The sequence below is a fragment of the Apus apus genome, chromosome 6 (genome assembly GCF_020740795.1).
Source record: "Apus apus isolate bApuApu2 chromosome 6, bApuApu2.pri.cur, whole genome shotgun sequence".
NCBI classification, from domain to species: domain Eukaryota; kingdom Metazoa; phylum Chordata; class Aves; order Apodiformes; family Apodidae; genus Apus; species Apus apus.
In genome coordinates, this window is record NC_067287.1 from 29,737,255 (window position 1) to 29,755,525 (window position 18,271).

General features: G+C 38.5%; 1 protein-coding gene across 11 annotated transcripts in view; it reads left to right on the plus strand.

The window, feature by feature from the left end:
• Window positions 1-18,271, plus strand: part of ANKRD44 (ankyrin repeat domain 44) — a 141,302-nt gene that overhangs the window by 117,652 nt on the left and 5,379 nt on the right. For 9 of the 11 annotated variants that reach the window (XM_051623180.1, XM_051623188.1, XM_051623183.1 and 6 more), the window contains 10 exons: window positions 2,677-2,878; window positions 6,675-6,753; window positions 7,795-7,912; window positions 8,943-9,159; window positions 9,868-9,955; window positions 11,789-11,872; window positions 13,126-13,271; window positions 14,132-14,214; window positions 15,398-15,480; window positions 16,366-16,457. In XM_051623180.1, coding sequence (XP_051479140.1) covers window positions 2,677-2,878; window positions 6,675-6,753; window positions 7,795-7,912; window positions 8,943-9,159; window positions 9,868-9,955; window positions 11,789-11,872; window positions 13,126-13,271; window positions 14,132-14,214; window positions 15,398-15,480; window positions 16,366-16,457 — 1,192 coding nt within the window. Of the gene's footprint in view, window positions 1-2,676; window positions 2,879-6,674; window positions 6,754-7,794; window positions 7,913-8,942; window positions 9,160-9,867; window positions 9,956-11,788; window positions 11,873-13,125; window positions 13,272-14,131; window positions 14,215-15,397; window positions 15,481-16,365; window positions 16,458-16,580; window positions 16,598-16,744; window positions 16,846-18,271 lie in introns of all 11 variants that reach the window. The other 2 variants (XR_007889852.1, XM_051623187.1) reach the window with 2 other exon arrangements.

Here is an 18,271-nt window from a genome sequence, read left to right on the forward strand (position 1 = left end):
CCTGGGAGTGTGTCATGGAAACTGTGCTGTCAAAAGGGGATCCGGCACATGTGGCCTCATAGATCACAAACACTCCTCCTTCTAAGAGCTCAAGATTCATGATGCCTCTTCCCAGTTTTATTGTGCAGAATCACAGAATAGTTAAGGTTGGCATGAACCCCTGGAGATCAACTAGTCCTACCTCCATACTAAAAGCAGAGTCAGATACAGCAGGTTATCTCAGGGCTCTGCCCTATCACATCTTGAGTAATGCCAAGTATGGAAGGTTCACAGCCTCCAGGCAATCTGTCCACCATCACAGTAAAAATGGAGGCTTTTTTGCATTAAATGGAATTTTCTTGTGTTTAAATTTGGGCCTGTTGCTTCTTGTCTCATCACTAGTCACCCCTGAGAAGAGTCTATCTCTGTCTTCTTTGCTCCCTCATCAGGTAGACCCCCCCAAAAAAGAAAGCATTTTCTTTTTGAGTCTGAACAGTCCCAGCTCTCTCATCCTCTGCTCATGCATCTGTCACAGACTGGCTCTTCACTGAATATCTGACAGCACTGTGAAGCTGCCCTCCTCTTGAAAGGGAAGCAACTTGCTTACTTGAAAATAGGGGCAAGTTTTAGTTCTGTAGTGATCATATTTCAGTTTCCTCGGCAGCCAAAACAGCTCTGACCTGATGTTTGAGTTAGCCACATGTAATCTGAAGGAACAAGAGCCAAAACAGTTGGGTTAAAAGTCTGAGTTTGTTGGCAAACTCTTCTCCCCATCTTTATTTCTGCAGTTTGAAGACTGTGGGAAGTAGAGTGTCAGTCCCAAGCCCAAAGAGGTGTTAGAACCTGCACTATCACCCACACAAGCTCCTGGGCTGGGAAGGGACTTGCCCTGCAGCTAGCAGACAGCAAACTCATTTCCTTTCTGGTCCCTCTTGGGTACTTGGACACTGCCAGTGCCTCTCCCTCTTGCATATGTTGCTGGTTAGTATCAATTAATTCACCTAAGACACTCCAAACCCACAGTTCAAAAATAAAGAAGCTTACATAGAACATCACCGTTTCCATGTTCAATTGCAGCTATCCAAGAGTGTCTCTGATGTTTGTTTCAAACCCTCCTATGTATTGGGGTGCCTATGGCCATCCTTCCCCAGCTCTAGTGGTGTCCACACAGATCTCTCCATGTGTGGATCCAGTAAGCCAGTAACCTACACCAAAACACAAAGTCCTGTTAAATGGCTGATACAGTGCAGTGGCCAAGGCCTCTGCTTACAGATGTTGGCCCCTAGATTGGAAATAGGGTTTAGAAACAAGGGGTGGAGTACTCTAGGTGACCCTGCTCTGGCAGGGGGGGTTGGACTAGATGATCTTTCGAGGTCCCTTCCAACCCCTATGATTCTATGATTCTATGAGTAGCAACCAAGAAAATACTGACCTGCCATTCCCTGAGGCTACAGTGCATGAATATGGTCATGACTGAGTAAGTGACTGCACAAGGCAAACCAACAGGAAGAAAAAGTCAACTTCATTATCCTTTCAAGGAGTGGATGGGGTATACAGTCTGCTTGGCACCTTCAAGATAGATACTTGATACTGTGTCAAAGTTCATGCTGTTGCTAGTTGTTTTCTAAATAGAATTGTCTTGAAGAAGAAAAGCTGACAACCGTGTCAGGGTGTTTTCTGAGATACGGGTTCCCTGTGCCTTAATCTTTGCTTTTCTTTTGCAGGCTTTGCCTTTGCTTTTCTTAAGTAGCTTTCTTGGTCTAACAGGGAAATAACTGTTCCCTGCACTGTCTTGTTCTTTTTAGCTTTTGACAGTGGTCACTAGGAGCAAGCTGCTGCCACCACTACTTAACCTTGAAATTCAGTGACTCTTTGGTTCCTTGATGTTTGCATTTCTCCTCTGTTTTCATTATTTGCTTCAACTCTGGTAATACTAACTATATGTTCATGTATAAATTAAAAGGATATTCTCTATGAGTCTGTCAGTAAGGACAGGAGGGGGCAGTACCTGCAAAGCTGAATGAAATGTTTCCAGCTTCTGGGGCCATCCACTGGGTTTTGACAGTGTCACCTGTGTTTGTGCTGTTGGCCCAAATCTGGGTATAGATCTAGAGATGCATCTACTTGTCCGCTGTAGTTGTTCTACCAAATGATCCTATTGGCAGAAATACTTCATGAAGCATCAGCTATAAACAGCAGGTCAAATCAGTGTCTCTATTTGTACAAAGAGCTGTATTGAGAGTTGCTTGATTGGACCAGCAGATGTGTTGAATTTAGCAGCCAGTTAGGTGATAATCCATGCAACCTCTGACCAGAATCACTCTAGTGAATCTAGATTCTGAAGCAAACATTTCCCTGAAATATACTGTACAATATGAAAAATTAATTGTTGATTTGTCTGTGCTGAATTGCCAAATTATCATCTGAAATTCCTCACCTTGGGTTGTATTAGAAGATTAGAGAAAAATCAACAATCATAATTTCTGTCCCTGAACATTCAGAATTTTTTTGTTTCTTGGCTACGGTAAGTTGGGAAAAGACTTTCAAATTGAAGAGAGATTCATAAGGAATCAAGAAAACAGTGATTTCTACTGTGTTTGTGAGACTGTGACAGTGGTGGATTTTGTTTATGTTTTTCGTCAAAGTCTTTGCAAGAAAGGAGTTGGGTTATTTGTATGACACATTTCATATTTCTAGGCCTATAATGGTCATCATCAAGCCTTGGAGGTACTTCTCCAATCTCTGGTAGATCTGGATATTAAGGACGAGAAGGGACGCACTGCTTTGGACCTGGCTGCATTTAAGGGACATGCAGAGTGTGTGGAAGCTCTCATCAGCCAGGGTGCTTCTGTCACTGTAAAAGACAATGTCACCAAAAGGACCCCCCTCCATGCTTCAGGTGAGTGTGCACTTATGTTCCACTTGTGGTATAAACCCTACAACACAGACTACCTACTGTCCCTCTGCACATTTCTTCTAAATGGAAGAAGGAGATTTTGAGGTGTACCGAGGACTGTTGCTTTGTTTGCTGAGGTCCTACAGCTAACCCTTGATCTTTCACTTCCTTGGTCTTCTTTCCTCTCACCCTCTGGTTCAGTCCTCCCTCACACATAATCCCATGGTTTTCCATACTGCTGCTGCTTTGCCTCTATCTTACCTCTATGTTACTAGCTGCTCTGTAAGATGTGTGATGTTTCTTCTATGACACATTCTCTTAATGGTTCCTCAGCCAAAAAATCAGGGGAAGTGAGAACATTTGCCTCACTGCTTCTCCTGTGGAAGAAAGGTTGGAAGTACAGGTAGTGTCTCATTGGTGATTGATTTATCCTGATGTTCAAAACTTTAAACCTTTTGCAGGGGCAACACTACAGAAGTTCACCCCTTTTCAGACATTAACCTCCTCCTGAGCTAGCTTGGGAACTTGTTGTTGCTGGGATTCTGCTCCATTCCTCCTGTGTTAAGTGCTAATTATGCAACGTGCATAATTAACTGGAAAATGTAGTATTTGCCGTTTATTCAAAAGTTATAATTTAATATGTACCTGTCAGATAAATACACGGAGATGTGAAGGGAGCATCTCTTCTCTGGCTCTTCATCGAGGGACTCAGTACAGCATAGCAGGGACCTCTAGTGGAAAGCAAAATTAATACCTCATGGGATAAGTATTATTTTCAAGGCCAGACTTAATTGTATTTCTGTTTATCTTTTAATCTTGCTTGGATTAAAATGCATATACATCCTCTAAAACCAGTTTGCTCTGTGTGTGATCATGTAAGTGCAGCTTGGAAGCTTAAGTTCAAATAGACTATTATCAGCTTTGTCTGCTGTACTGAAGAAAATGTGTGTAATGGATCTTCACAATATACTAAATGCTTTCTGCCTTCTTAAATTTTGCATCAGAACTGAGTACATTACTCCCTACAATAAACTAATGATACAGAGATGTGCTGCCAGAGCTTACATATCAGAAATTTGAGACCAGAATTCAGTGAGAGTAGTTTTCAGTTGGTTTTGATAAAAATACAAAATACTAAATCCAGCTGATCCTCACTCTGTTAAAAATGTTGGTTTAATCAATTAAAATCAAGATTTGTGCTGCTACAGAACTGTAGCTGTGTTGGTCAAGAGCTTTCTTACAGTAATTTTCAAGCGTAGCTTGGAATCTGATGATGAACAAGGTGTGACTTTGCCGAGGTGTTACATCTTCACTCTAACAATGATTTTGCATTTATTTAAAATTTTGGTTATAGTGACATAGGTCTTGTCACAGCTGATTTATAAAGGTTCTTCAACACTGAGAAAAGTAAATGGTAACAAAGCCATATTTTTGTTAGCAGCTCTGACTGGATTTGTTGAATAGATCTATTGGGTAGAACTGAGTATATTTGTTGAATAGAAGGTGCTGCTTTTATAGGCACGATTATTACATTCATACAAATTCTGATTGTGGTTTGTTTTTTTTCTCTTTTAGTTTGTTTTTTAATTGCCCCCGTCACTGTAGTATGAGTGTCTTCAGTCTAAAACTGGTAGAAAGACTCATTGAAGACTTTTCTGGTCTGTGATACATTTTGCTTCTCAGATTAAAAAAAAAATTTCCAGAGATACAAACAAAATGTTCTCTCGATCGGCAGTGAAGCAAAATAAACTAGGCATGTATTAAAAAAACACAACAACAACAAAAACTGAACCCACAGTTAAGAGACACTAAAGAGAACATGTCCCTAAGCAGAAGGGAAAATATGGCACAGACAGGCTGAATATTTGAACTCTTAGTAAAGGAAATGTATCACTGTTGTGAATTTGGAGGCTTTTACATGAGAGATAAGTGCACTTTGGGTAAATATTCTTTAAGACAACATCTAGAACCTTCCACTCAAGGGCTATGCAGAGTTCTGTGGAAATTAGCTATGGTGTAAGGCTTCTATCTTTGGCTATTACAAAAAGCCACTTGCAAGCTGATGATTTTTATTATGCCTTTTCATAACAATACATTCTGTTTTGGAGTGTTTTAGTAAAGATGATGCTGCCCCTGCATGATGCCACTGCAGTATTCTTTCATTTGCAGTGCAAGTGTAAGAGGAAAATTGGCATATTTTGAGAAATCAAATAGAATTCTTGCTGAATTTATCCCTTGAGTGACAATGTGCATTTGCATACACCCAAGTGAATACTTGTGTATATTTGCTATGCACTGGAAACAAACGAGAAGGCGTGTGTGCCCATCCCCTTAAACATGTTTGCCTTCATTCCTTCTAATTACATGAGCACAATTAATTGCTGAACACAACAATTCTGGAGAGCTCTGTTCAGTCAAGAGATTTGTAACTTCAATAGAGAAATAATTCACCTAATGAAATATTTCTTTTTTCTGTCTGTCTCCCTCAGGAAACAGTCTGCCTCTGACCTCATAATATGGAGAATTTCCTTAGCCTAAATTATGTGTTCCCTGTATCATTTTATTACCACCGGTCTTGCCCCCAGCTAGCTTGGGGAATCCATTGCAAATGTTCCCCTGGTGTTAGTGTTGAAGCTCTGTTGGCAAAGCTGTTGTTCCCTGCAGGGTCTGCAATGCTTAGCAATTGCTGGGTCAGCTCCTAAGAGTTGCTGGGACTATCTGTTCTAAAACTCATTTACCAAAATCTTTTTCAGATGTTGGTGTGAACAAGTTAAGATTTCTCTTCCTCCTGCTGGCAGAAATGAGATTTTTTAAAATATTTTTTTACCTCCTAAGCCAGTGACTCATCAGTCCTGCAGAACTGTTTACATGCTATGTGTATGGCATTACTTAGTGGTAAATAACTAAAAATGTATTTTATTTTTCTGGGTAGAGCAGCTGAGATTATTTTGGATGAATGATTTAAATGTGACGATGTGCACCCATTCCTCTGCCAGAGTGATGTGACATAGGCGGTGTTCAAGGGTTTTGCCTCAGCCCACAGGGTGTGGGCAGTGTGGATGCATGACTTGCTATAATAAGAACACGATCTATATCTACTGAGTACAGCAATTACTGTTTTTCAAATGAGAAAATACTGTCCTGTTCATCCCATGAGTTGTATAAAGCTGAAGCCTTTAAGCCAGCTGACACACAGATGGGTTTCCAGTGTGTTGTGTTTTAAAAAGCAAACCCTGCCTTTGAGAAGTAGCTGTGGCTTCCAGTAACATGAAACTAGAAGAGCTGGAAAAATGCAAAGGCAGTTTGGTTCTCAGGTGTTATGTGCTGTTAGGAACATGACATTTGTATCATAGGTCATTCTTCACAGATCCTTCTTTTCCCATAGTAGCACTGAGGAACTTGCTCATAAAGTGCACACAGAATTCACGAGCCTTGCTGACGTTCTGCCTCCTGCTTCCCAGATCTGATTGTGGAAGCCTTGTCTGCCCCCTTGCTCAGAGGGATTTTGAAATGCTGCCTGATTCAGTAGAAATCTTCTCCGTAGTGGAAATGGTCATTTCTGTTTTACTCATGTGGGTTTTTTGTACGTAAGAGAAATAATCCTTGTCTAACCAAGGTCAGAGAAAAAACCCAAAGCAGCTCACCAGTTCATCAGCACAGTGTGGTGAAGATTGTGGGACTTCTTATGTAATGGAATATTTTCCTTTTTTATAAGGAAATTTATTATCCATAAGCATTCCAATGAAAAGTGTCTGAAATGAAACATATTTTAATTACACTCTTTTTTTTTTCTTTCTAGTCATTAATGGCCATACACCTTGTTTACGGTTGTTACTAGAAGTTGCAGACAACCCTGATGTGACAGATGCCAAAGGACAGTAAGTTTTCTTTGTGATGGTTTTCTTTCAGCTCTCATTCAAATAGCATCTAGGATTTCTTACCAAAAAAAAGCATTTATTTGAAATACTGTATTTCCTGCATTTCTCTTTATAGAATTTTGCAGAGATTACAGGGTATACATTCAGTTGATCTAAGACATGTGGAAAGGATTATTCATCAGTCTGAGCCTTCCCTTCATACTTTAAACAATTCTACAGGGATGCTGAGGGCTAGACTCAATAAAAACTAACAAGCTCCTGAGATGTTTCTATAGAGAGTAGGAGTCTTTTTCTTTCTAAAGCATTGCTATTTCAGGGTTTAGTTGGTATATTAGGCTGGTGTAGTGGGAAAGAATGTTCATTTGAGGTGACACATGAATCTGAGGTATTCCTACCAAAAATCTGCTTCTTGCAAGGGAGGGAGAATAAAGCCTATTTTTAAAATGAAAATGTAACTGGTTTAAAAAACTCATTTGGGATGCCTGGAAGATATCTGACTATACATCGAATTTTAAATTGTATTAGTCTTATCTAAAAATAGAAGGAGAATAGATCCCTTTCAGAAAAAAAAAAGGAAGATACGGTTTTCTAAATTTTGGCTTGAATAGTTTCCTCACATCCCTTCATCCCCTTTAAGCAATTGTGCAGCACTTACAAAGGAAATGCTTTGCATTGTGGTCATCTTGGTAACTAGCAGGAAAGTTCATTCACAGCACTTGGGTATTGCAAATCTCATGTTGCTGGAGGTGACAATAATTGTAGTTTATTAAGAGAACAGATAGTCTTGACTGATGTTGGTCTGTAAACTGATTACGACGAGTGTCCTTCTATTTCAGTCCTGGTAGTCGGTTGTTAAACATCTTAATAATTTAATACAAAAGGTCTTCACTTGGGTGTTATATAGATGAGTGTGGTGAAAGTTTGGTGGGTAGGAACAGAGGGAAGTGCAAGGCTTCCTGATTCCCACATTTCTGTAAGCTGAGAGTGGCAAGTAGTATGTAATTGTATAGCTCTGACTGATTTTTTTTTGCTTTTTTCCAGAACCCCACTAATGCTTGCAGTGGCATATGGGCACATTGATGCTGTTTCTTTATTACTTGAAAAAGAAGCATCTGTAGATGCAGCTGATCTTCTGGGATGTACAGCTTTACACCGAGGGGTGACTTCATTTTTTTAATTCTTAATTGTTTTACTGTGACTACAAGACACTTTAAAGTACAGGGATAGTGAATGGTTGGAACATAATTACAGCGAATACTGTAATTAAATTATTGGAAACATGACCAAGCACAGTCAGTGACGTAAAAAACAGGATAAATCTCCTCTCAGTAATACTCTGCTTTTGTCTTTATTTCACATTCACTTCAATAAAGTAGATAAAATACTGGTTAGACCAATTTTTTTCTGGCTCTAGACACTTTAATGTAGCAGTAACTATTTTTATTACTGAGCACCTTATGAATTCTGAAAATAATTTATTTAAAAATACTGCCCAGCAGTTACTTTATTTTTTCTTGGGGAGGATGGTGTAAATAAGTAAGCCTTGTTTTGGTCTGGACTCTGAAACTTGAGGCAGATCTAATGTTTTCTAAGAGTCGGGTTCTTACCCAGTGTGAAGTTGACGCAAGAGATGATATTTATACAGAACTCTGTGATAACTGCAGTGAGCAGTTCAGCTTAGGAGCCCAGCACGAGTCTGTAATAAAAGCTACGGCATAAAATTTCTGTTCTGAGTTGATAGTTATACATGAATGTGACTGAGAAGTCAAACCCTAGGTATGATACAGATGTCAGTTATAGTATCTGGCCAGCTGATAAAAGAACTTTTCATGTTTCTGATTACTTTCTTGATCCTTTTTTTCCTCAGTTCTTCTCTCACATTCCTACATGGTTTTGAGAAGCCAGACTCAGGTTTTCTGAACCTCTCTCTCTTTCATCTGTTTCCTTAGTCTTAAACTCCTCCTCACTTTTGTGCCTCAGTAGAGTCTGTTCCACAGACTAGGAAAGACAGCACCAAATACATTTCAGAGTATCAGTTATCACAGGTACTGATGGGAGCAATAAAGCTTTCATCTCTGCCCTCTGCATCCCATCCAGGCCGTTTCATGTTCACCAGCATCAATCCTATCCCGTTTCCTGGGCAAGAATCTGTATTATGTCAACGTCTTTACTCATTCCTTTGTTACCAGATTATGACTGGGCATGAAGAGTGTGTTCAGATGCTGTTAGAGAAGGAAATCTCTATCCTGTGCAAGGACGCCCGTGGCAGAACACCCCTGCACTTTGCAGCAGCGCGGGGTCACGCCACTTGGCTGAGCGAGCTGCTGCAGGTGGCACTTTCGGAGGGAGACTGCAGTTTGAAGGATAATCAAGGTTACACACCACTGCACTGGGCTTGTTACAACGGTAAGGTTCTCCCTGTGGACTTCTGCCAAGTTCCAGCATGGCCTCAGCTGTAGGGAAACATGATAGCAAGGCAGCCCCAGCACCACTTTGAGAGGCTTGAAATGAAGAGAAAATTATCTCCCCTCAACTTGCTCTCTGTGGTGAGCATTTGCTATGTTCACCCTTCAGGTCAGAAGCCAGAGAAATTCCAGCAATACTTTCCAGTGGGTTTGTAGCTCATTTGCTCACAGTCATAGGAGGCCGAGGTGAAACTCTGGTTTTACAGACATCAGTGATTAAAGTCTCATGGATTTCTGTGGGGCCAGCAATGCATCTTTGTGGTGTCACCTTCTTAATTATTGATGCAAGATGCCACCAGAAAAGATGGATATTCTGAACTGAACTGATTATTCTAAACTAGATAATCTGAACTTGTTGCTTAATATAAGGATAAAGCTTCCTAATGCCATCATTGAAAACATCTTTGCAGATGTGTAAAGCAATGTCTAATATTAGGCATCCATAACATCACAAAAAAAAGAAACTTCCTCTTCCTTTCCATGTTTTTAGTAAGTACTGCTGTTAGCCTGGATGTATCCTGCTGCTGCCACTAAAAAGAATTTAAAAATCTATTTAACTTAATGTTAAATTCTAATCCGTGCAAGTCTACTAAAAATTAAATTAATTACTTGCCTTATGCAATACTGGCAAATGTTTGTTCTCTTATAGGTCATGAAAACTGCATAGAGGTACTATTGGAACAAAAATGTTTCCGCACATTCTATGGAAATAGCTTCTCTCCATTGCACTGTGCTGTGTAAGTAGCAATGTCCCATAACACATGCTTTAGGATATGTAATAGTTTTAAAGCTGATACTAAGATTGTGCTTATCTTTGCTGAAAAAGTGGCAGAAAAAGGGAGAGAAAAAAATACTTTTGCATAAATTTCAAACATTTGCGCTTTTGATGAAATTCTCACTTGTAATGAAGTAGCTGCATTTTTGCTCCCTTTTGTTTACAGCTAAAGACCTATGTCTTTTCCCCACACAGGCTGGGACTTCATAGCTCTTTCATTCTTTCTTAGGCCATGACCTGGGCTGTAGTGCCTGTGTCTGTGTAAGGACGAGCATTTGAGATTCCTATGAAACATAGTGGCTGAAAGTTAAAAAATCTGTCAGATTTAGCAACAGAAGCAAAGTGTTAATGAAGGAAGGATTTCAAACAACAATCTGTGCCATGCTAGAATAATGTTCTGTGCAGGCCACATCCTCAGCTGAGTGTCTTCCAGACTGACTTTCTTCATGGGCTCTTTCCCTCTGAGATAATCTCTGTCTTGAAGGATTGGTGCTTCTTACCCAGGTCCTGGCCAAAGGGACTGATGGGCTGTAGAAGCATCATCTGTATCCATAGCTCATGTTTTACTTACAAGCAACAAAAAGGTGGTGGCCATTATGAGCTATACTTCTTCTTCCATGCATGTATTTTATACATGTTCCTTATTAAAATAAAGCAGTACATTTTCATATGGGAAGGGTTCTAATAGAGCAAAATCATAACTTTTTGTAATATAATTGCAAATGCATTTTTAAAACATGCAAGATTGCTTGTGTTTGTGGGACCTAACATGCTTATTGAAACATATAACCCATCAGAAGAGTAAGGAATTAAGCACTGAAAAAAGAAATGCAAACCTCCCTAATTTCTGCTAACAATTAGAATGACTGTATTCTATTCTAAGTTCTATTAGAAGAATTAATGTCTTCCAGAAGTAATGACAGGAATTACAGTTGTGTAGGCTTCCCTTCTACATTCCACATAATTGGAAAGAAGAAAAGTAATTTGTCATGCATCAAGCTTTGAAATTATAAAACCCCCAATGTATTAGAGAAGTACAAGCATATATAAAGCACTGGTTTTACTCTGCTTAAAATAAAATAATTTGTGGCTGAATCATAGTATTTGAAATCTGAATTTCTAGTGATGTCTTTGAAAGTTTCTTCAATATTTATATTCTTTTAAACTAGCATGTAGTTCTTAAAAATATGTGCAACTTAAAAATGCATGCAAATTTATAATGAAAACAGCAACTAATCCAGCGTGGCTGTGTGTTAACTATACTATATGTCCAATACTGTTACTAAACATTGTTCATTTTCATAATGACATGAGACAAAATAACAGTAGCCAGAAGGAATATTAATTGAGTTCGTCCATTAAGAAAAAGTATTAAATGTGTGAGCTGGAAGGGATGTGAGCTTCAATACTTAGAACATTCAAATAAAGCTTTCTATATGTAGGTATCTATGACTGAGTGCTTTCCAGACCCAGGTTTGTTTGACATTTAGACTAAAGGATTTTAAAGTATTAAGGTCTTAATCCTGGGTTTGCACTGCACTTCCAATTACCCTTGTGCACAGTGAATTGCAGGACCAGTTTTGCTTTAGAAACTGAAATTCATAGCAGCAGATCCAATGTGGTTGCATAGAGATATGAGGAATAATCAAAAATCTGACTGAGAGCATTATAGCGAATGTATGTTAGGATAACTAAAAATAACCAGTAAGAGATACTACTGGGAAGTAAACGAATAGTGGAAAGTGGGAAAAGATGTAAACTTATTACCCTTTTGAAAATGTCTTTTCTTTGGCAGAATCAATGATCATGAAAATTGTGCATCCCTGCTCCTCGGAGCCATCGATGCCAGCATTGTCAATTGCAAAGATGACAAAGGAAGGTAATAGTTCCTTAAATAAATTACATTTTATCTTCATTAATACATCTAGTACTTTTTATAAAATTCTTTCTGAACCTCTGGAACTGATCCTCATCTGAGATGGTTGAACTAAGACTTGTCAAGCTGACTTTCTTTCGGACAGCATTTTACAGTGCTAGAGTTAAACGGTGACTTACTTGAAGGAAGAATACTATGAAGTATTTGATTTCATAGTACATAGGAAAAGAAATACAAAAGAAATAGTATTTTGTTTCTATAGAACAGTTCTAACTATAGGCTGTTGCCTTGAAGCAGTTTTCTTTGTTAAATATCTTTGCTAAGTGAAGTGATACTATGTACACGTAGAATAGTATTATATTAAAAGCTTTAATGTTATGTCAGCATTCTCAGGGCACATGACTCAAAACATCTGTGCAGCAAAAGAATACTGATACAGCAAGAGATGTGCATTCAGCCATATCCTTGTCATGTTGATAATCTCACTGTGCATGTCTGTATTGATAAATATTTAACTAATATTGCTGAAATACCAAAAATGGAATACTTGTTGTTTCTATTAATTAAAACAAATTCAAGACCTGGTGATTAGAATGGTTATAAGGATAAGACCACCTCACCCCTACTGATAAGCAAAACCTGAAGTAACACTTCAAGCTGGCTTGTGTACCAACTGTTTTTCAGCTCTGTTAGTCACACTACAGAATGTCATGGGGAGAGAGTGAATGAATTCTAGTGTCTCAGTCTTGTGGAAACTGGTAACATTCAAAGTGGATAGAATTCCTTCTGCCTTTTATAGTAATACTGTTACTGCACCTTGTTGCTGCAGTATTTTTTACTATAACTTCAAATACTTTGGTGTTTTAAAATAATGGATCTGTTATTTTCTAGTAGTTCTTCCTGTCTTTGGCTTGTTAAAAAAAAAAAAAAAAAGGCGGATTAATAAGAATGAGGGATTGTACTGCTTTTCACATTGCACAGCAGGCTCCATTAAAATAACTATGCTGCTAATATGAGATTTCTTCACAGTATCATATCCACTTTATGTTTCCCTGTTTTTAAAGTTTATATTGCAGCAGGACAGAGACTGTAAATATTACTTATTTCAGATGCTGCTACTAAAACATTCCCCTGGTGATAACTCAAAGCTTACTAGGAAAAAAAAAGAAATAAATAAGAATGTCTTGCTTGTTCAAGTTCTTGGGTAGGTAAACAGGAATGTTGTCATTCTTGGTCTGGTGCTGCTGTCCCCCCAGGACGCCCCTCCACGCTGCAGCCTTCGCGGATCACGTGGAGTGTCTCCAGCTGCTCCTCGGCCACCGCGCGCACGTGAACGCTGCGGATCATGCAGGGAAAACCCCTCTCATGATGGCAGCTCAAAACGGGCACGCAGCTGCTGTGGGTGAGTACAGCCTCTCTTCATCTTGAAGGGGGAGTGCTACTGTAGTTACTATCCCAAATAGGTAGTCTTTTTTTTTTTTTTTTTGTCTTTTTTTTTTGTGTCTTTCTTCTCCTGTGAAAACTAAGGAAGAAAAATAAATGGTGTGGATATCTTTACATCTCTAAAAAAACTACTTTTCTTCTCAGTTCTTGTTTCTCGGCAGTCTTGGTGAACATTTGCAGTAGCAAACTTGACGAAATTTCCTCCTTTTAAAGAGCATGCGTGGAGTAGTAATTCTATTATCTTGTTCACTTCCTTGATTTTATGGAGCAATAAAGCTGCATGTGTGAAAAGGACTGTGCAACCTTTATTATGGGAAGTCCCGTTCTTAAAATGGCAGCTTCCAGCAGCTGCTTTTCCAGGCGAGACTATAGACTAGACACATACAGATTAAGGCTATATTGGCTTAACAGAATTCCCTTTTCCTTAGTTTCAACAGCACAGACAGTACCCTGAATTCTTTATATCCACTTAGTCCTCTCAAAGCAGGATCTACACTTGTTCTCAGGAGAAGGTGATTCAGGCAGAACTTGCTGATCTGCAAATGGGAAAGTTTATCAATAAGTTAAGATCAATATGTGTTTGTTGGTTTGCAGCACAGTGAGTGAGCTATTAACTCTGCCTCTCTTCGGTGATTAACTGCACAAGATTAGTCTCTTCTCATTCATTATTTTCACTTCATGCTCAGAAAGCTTACATTCCATAAAGGCTTAATTGATTAGCATGTGTGCACATGTATGTTAAAACAGTAAAATTTTCCCCGCTTCTACATGTTCATCTACCCATTGGGTTTGTTCATTGATTTCTTCTCTATACCCCAGACTTTTTGGTGAACATTGCCAAGGCTGACCTGACATTAAAGGATAAGGAGTTGAACACGTCTTTGCACTTGGCTAGCAGTAAAGTAAGTTGAAGACCCCTGCATGCTTTGATTCTCTTCACATTCTGTATGTGTGTATATATGTGCTTATGCTTCTGATTCGTTTTCTGCAATGGATATATGGTGGTCACTTGTGAGGAAGGGAGCATTGTTCTGAGCTTTTTTCCAAATCTGTTTCAAAGTTTTGTAAAGGGATAAATATGGATGCCTCTTGTGACAGCTGAAATATAAGGAGACACCAAGAGAAGTAATGGAAAACCCTTTAAGATTTTACCACCTGATCTCATTGTAAAACAGTTTAACTTTGGTTCAGTGGCAAATACAATTTAAAAAGTATTTCTTCTTGTTTCTTATCCTACTTCTGTGGAAGGAACCCAAGCTTTTCCCTTACAGAGCACCAATAAAACCAGAGGCATTGATTAGATTGGTGGTGGTGTCTCTTCCCACCCTTTCTTCTGCTTAATTTCAGTTGCTACTACTGCTTCCTGTTGCTGCAAGAAAAAAAGTCCATGGGATTCCCTCTCCTGGGCCTTTTTTCTTGCTCTTGTTTACAGACTGGATTCCACCATGATAGTATTACTCCAGTTTCTGCAGACACACAAGCCTCCCTGAATTCTCAGGGTCCTTCCAGCAGCTGTTCACCTGCCAGGGGTGTAGGCTGGGTATGTGTGACTTACTGTGCTGAAACAGGATCAGAAGTAAGGCCCAGATGTGCCTTGTGCCCAAATGTTGACTGTTAGACCTCTCCCACTGAAGGGATTCTGTAGGAGCTTATTAACAACACAGAAGGACATTTCAAGTCTCAGAAAGTACAGTATTAGTTTTTGAGATTAAACCATCTCTTTCTGTGTTACTATTTAGTTCTAATAAATAACCATTGAATGCTCTCTCAAGAGAAACAGCAGTCTTCTCTGAAATCTGGGAAGGTGAATTAATACATAGAGAACGGAGGGCTGAAAGACAGGTGAATGGCTACATTTCCAAATGTGCTAAAGCATCCGAAGAGTGGCAGTTTGTAAATGGTATTTTAAGGCTCCTAGAGTTCACGTACTACATGTCTTTACACACTGAGTAGTATGTTTTGTGTTTCAAAATGAGTTATTGTATGTCTCTTTTATATGTAACATTTATTTTGCCTCAATTTCAAACTCCTCAGCAAATTAACACCATTTCTTGTTTGTTTGTTTGTTTTTTTCCCCAACTACAGGGTCATGAAAAATGTGCCTTGCTAATACTTGACAAGATACAAGAACAGAGCCTTATCAATGCAAAAAATAATGCATTGCAGACGTGAGTATAGCCTGATCCTCTCAATCAGAATATTCCAATTTAGCATTTCAAATTAATGTCTTATATTTTTTCATAGAGCAAAAAAGTTAATTTCTGGTTTTTTTTGAGTGCTTGCCCTTGAAAAGACCAGGTTTATACTGTGTTTACACTTTTAATTTTGATTCCTTTGATGGCAATTCTGTTCATGGTTTGATGGAAAAATTATATGAGGTCATTTGTTTGAGGACTCTTATCAGAATACCTGTTAATCATGTGGCTGTGAAGGTATATATCTGGCATTTCCTAGCTTTTTGAGCTTCACCTTAAATATAAATAATTTGTTTAGAGTTAAGGTGGTACATTTAATTTTCAGGGTTTTTTTAGGGAATATTTAGTGAGCAATTCCTGTCCATACCATACAACATCAGCAGAGCTAGAACCATTGGTATTCTTATTCCAGCTGCAACTATTTGACTGGTATGGGGGAATCCCACAGGAGAAGATTCAATCACGAGCTCAGGTGGCAGAGCACTTAGTGCTCGCAGGGGGATGGAACAACAGCATTTCTTCAGTTCTAGATTCATTTTGCTTTTAAATGTCAATTGTGTGCTGCAAATGTGGAAAAATGAGAGCTTTTTTAAAGAAGGCATTTAGACTGGAAGGTATTAAGTAATCTTTATGTATCTAAAGATAAATAGATTTGACTTACATGTATGTTTTATAGGTGTGGAACACGAGGATTATTTTACAGGCTGTAATATAATTTACTGTCCACAACACAATTGTAATGATCCAAAGAAGGGAAACAAACTCTTGCTGATGCTGTGTATGCTTTAAGCATTACCTAACTTTTTCTAGAAAGTCTATTTTAAACGGAACTTGAATTTAGTTTTTATGTTTTTATAGACCTCTCCACATAGCTGCACGAAATGGCTTAAAGATGGTAGTTGAAGAGTTGCTAGCCAAAGGGGCCTGTGTCCTAGCAGTAGATGAAAATGGTAAGTAAATAATACACTTTGACAATCTTAGGTAGGACTTAACAGGAAATTTTACAACAAATTTATTAAGCAGTAGACTTAAAAGCTGATGATAGACATCATGGATGCTTTTATCTTTCCAAGCACAGACAGTGAGCTGTGTGAGTACCTATGAAAAAACAACAACAAAGTGAACCTATTTTTTTTTCTTTAATATAAAAACGTATTCTAAACATCACAGCAGTCCCTTTTACTGTTCATGTTGCATGTACTGTCAACAGCTAGTCTTTTTTAATGCTTGAGTGCAGTGGTAACTTGAATTTCCTAAACATGCAAGTGGCACCGGATAAATCTGACGCCTTGCAGAAGAATTAAGGATTATGCATTCAATCAGCGCATGCTTTAATGGGTAGGAAGAAAACCATCAACATATGTTTCATTGTGTCCTAGTTCATTCTGAGATCAAAACTTCTGCTTTCCAATTGTCTGACCTAATCCAAGATGCGAGTAAATTACCGTTGGCTCATAAAAGACATGATTAATTAATAAATCTGATGATTTTGTTTCAGATCTCTTTGAAGTCCTTCCCTAAATATTATAAAACCCATAGAGGCCTGAGCTTCTATAATTAATGTTTTTTTAAAAATGTCTTCCATTCTTACAACACTGACTTCATGGCATTAACGTAACAATTCACTGCCTCCATCTTCCCATATCTGTAAATTAATTATAATACTCACCCATCATTGCAAGACATTTGAGATCAATGGATGAAAAGAACTGAGTGGTGAGTGTTTGCTGTTAACCAAATGCTGCTAGATGAACTTGCATGGATGAGATCCACTGAAGTCATCTGGCCCTAACCTCATTTTAGAGATAGGGAACAGAAAAATGAACCAGACTAGCTTCTGATCACAGTTTTTATCATTAAAATTATGCATACAGATCCAGTTAACTTAAATGTATGTAACAAATTAAAAATAAGTTTAAATTTTACACACATTTGTTTTTTTTCTAGGAACAACTGCATATGCAGTTGAAGTACAATCTTAGTATAAGTACAATCCTAAAGGTGTTCATGCTTGGAACTCAGTGGAAGAGGAAACTCCACTTAGGGTTTGCATTCACTGCAGTCAGTGCTTAAATATGGGTAGTTTGCTGCAAAACATACTCCCATTTGTCTATCAAACTCGCCTATACTGCGGGTGTTTTTAGCTCACTGGAGGCAGTAGGACATCAGTAGTGGTCATTGCCTCACACTGCTGTTGCTGCAGCGCTTTAGATTGTTCTCTCCAAAGGACTTGTTTGCTCTTGTATAAAGAAGGATTTGTTGGAAAGTGCTGGAGTACTACACAGCAGCCTGCAAAATGTGTAGACAGCAAGTGTAATCAGCACACTGATTTCCAAGGGCTGAGTATGTGAAGAGCTGCCTTAGGGGCAGGAGCCACCTTACACTGCAGTGAAGACAAGCTTTTAATAGCTTCCCAGTTATTCCTTTTACTGACATCTGTAGAATATTAACTGTGTATTTAAACTGTATGCCATGCTTTCTAAGTGCAGTCATTATTCTTCTAACATTATGTAAATTTGGGTAACTAAACATCCACATAGTCATACCTGCTATACATGTACTACATGCTCCGGTCTAATTCTTTTCTCTCATCATTTAATTCCTAAATAAACTGCTTCCTGAGTTGAATAGATACTCAACTGATCAATTTTTGAAATTGTTCGCTTATTACCTCAAAATGTTTTTATACTAATATATTTATTGTTCTAATGAAAGTCATTGTTCTCAGAATGAGACTTGTTCATACACACAGAAACTGAAGCCA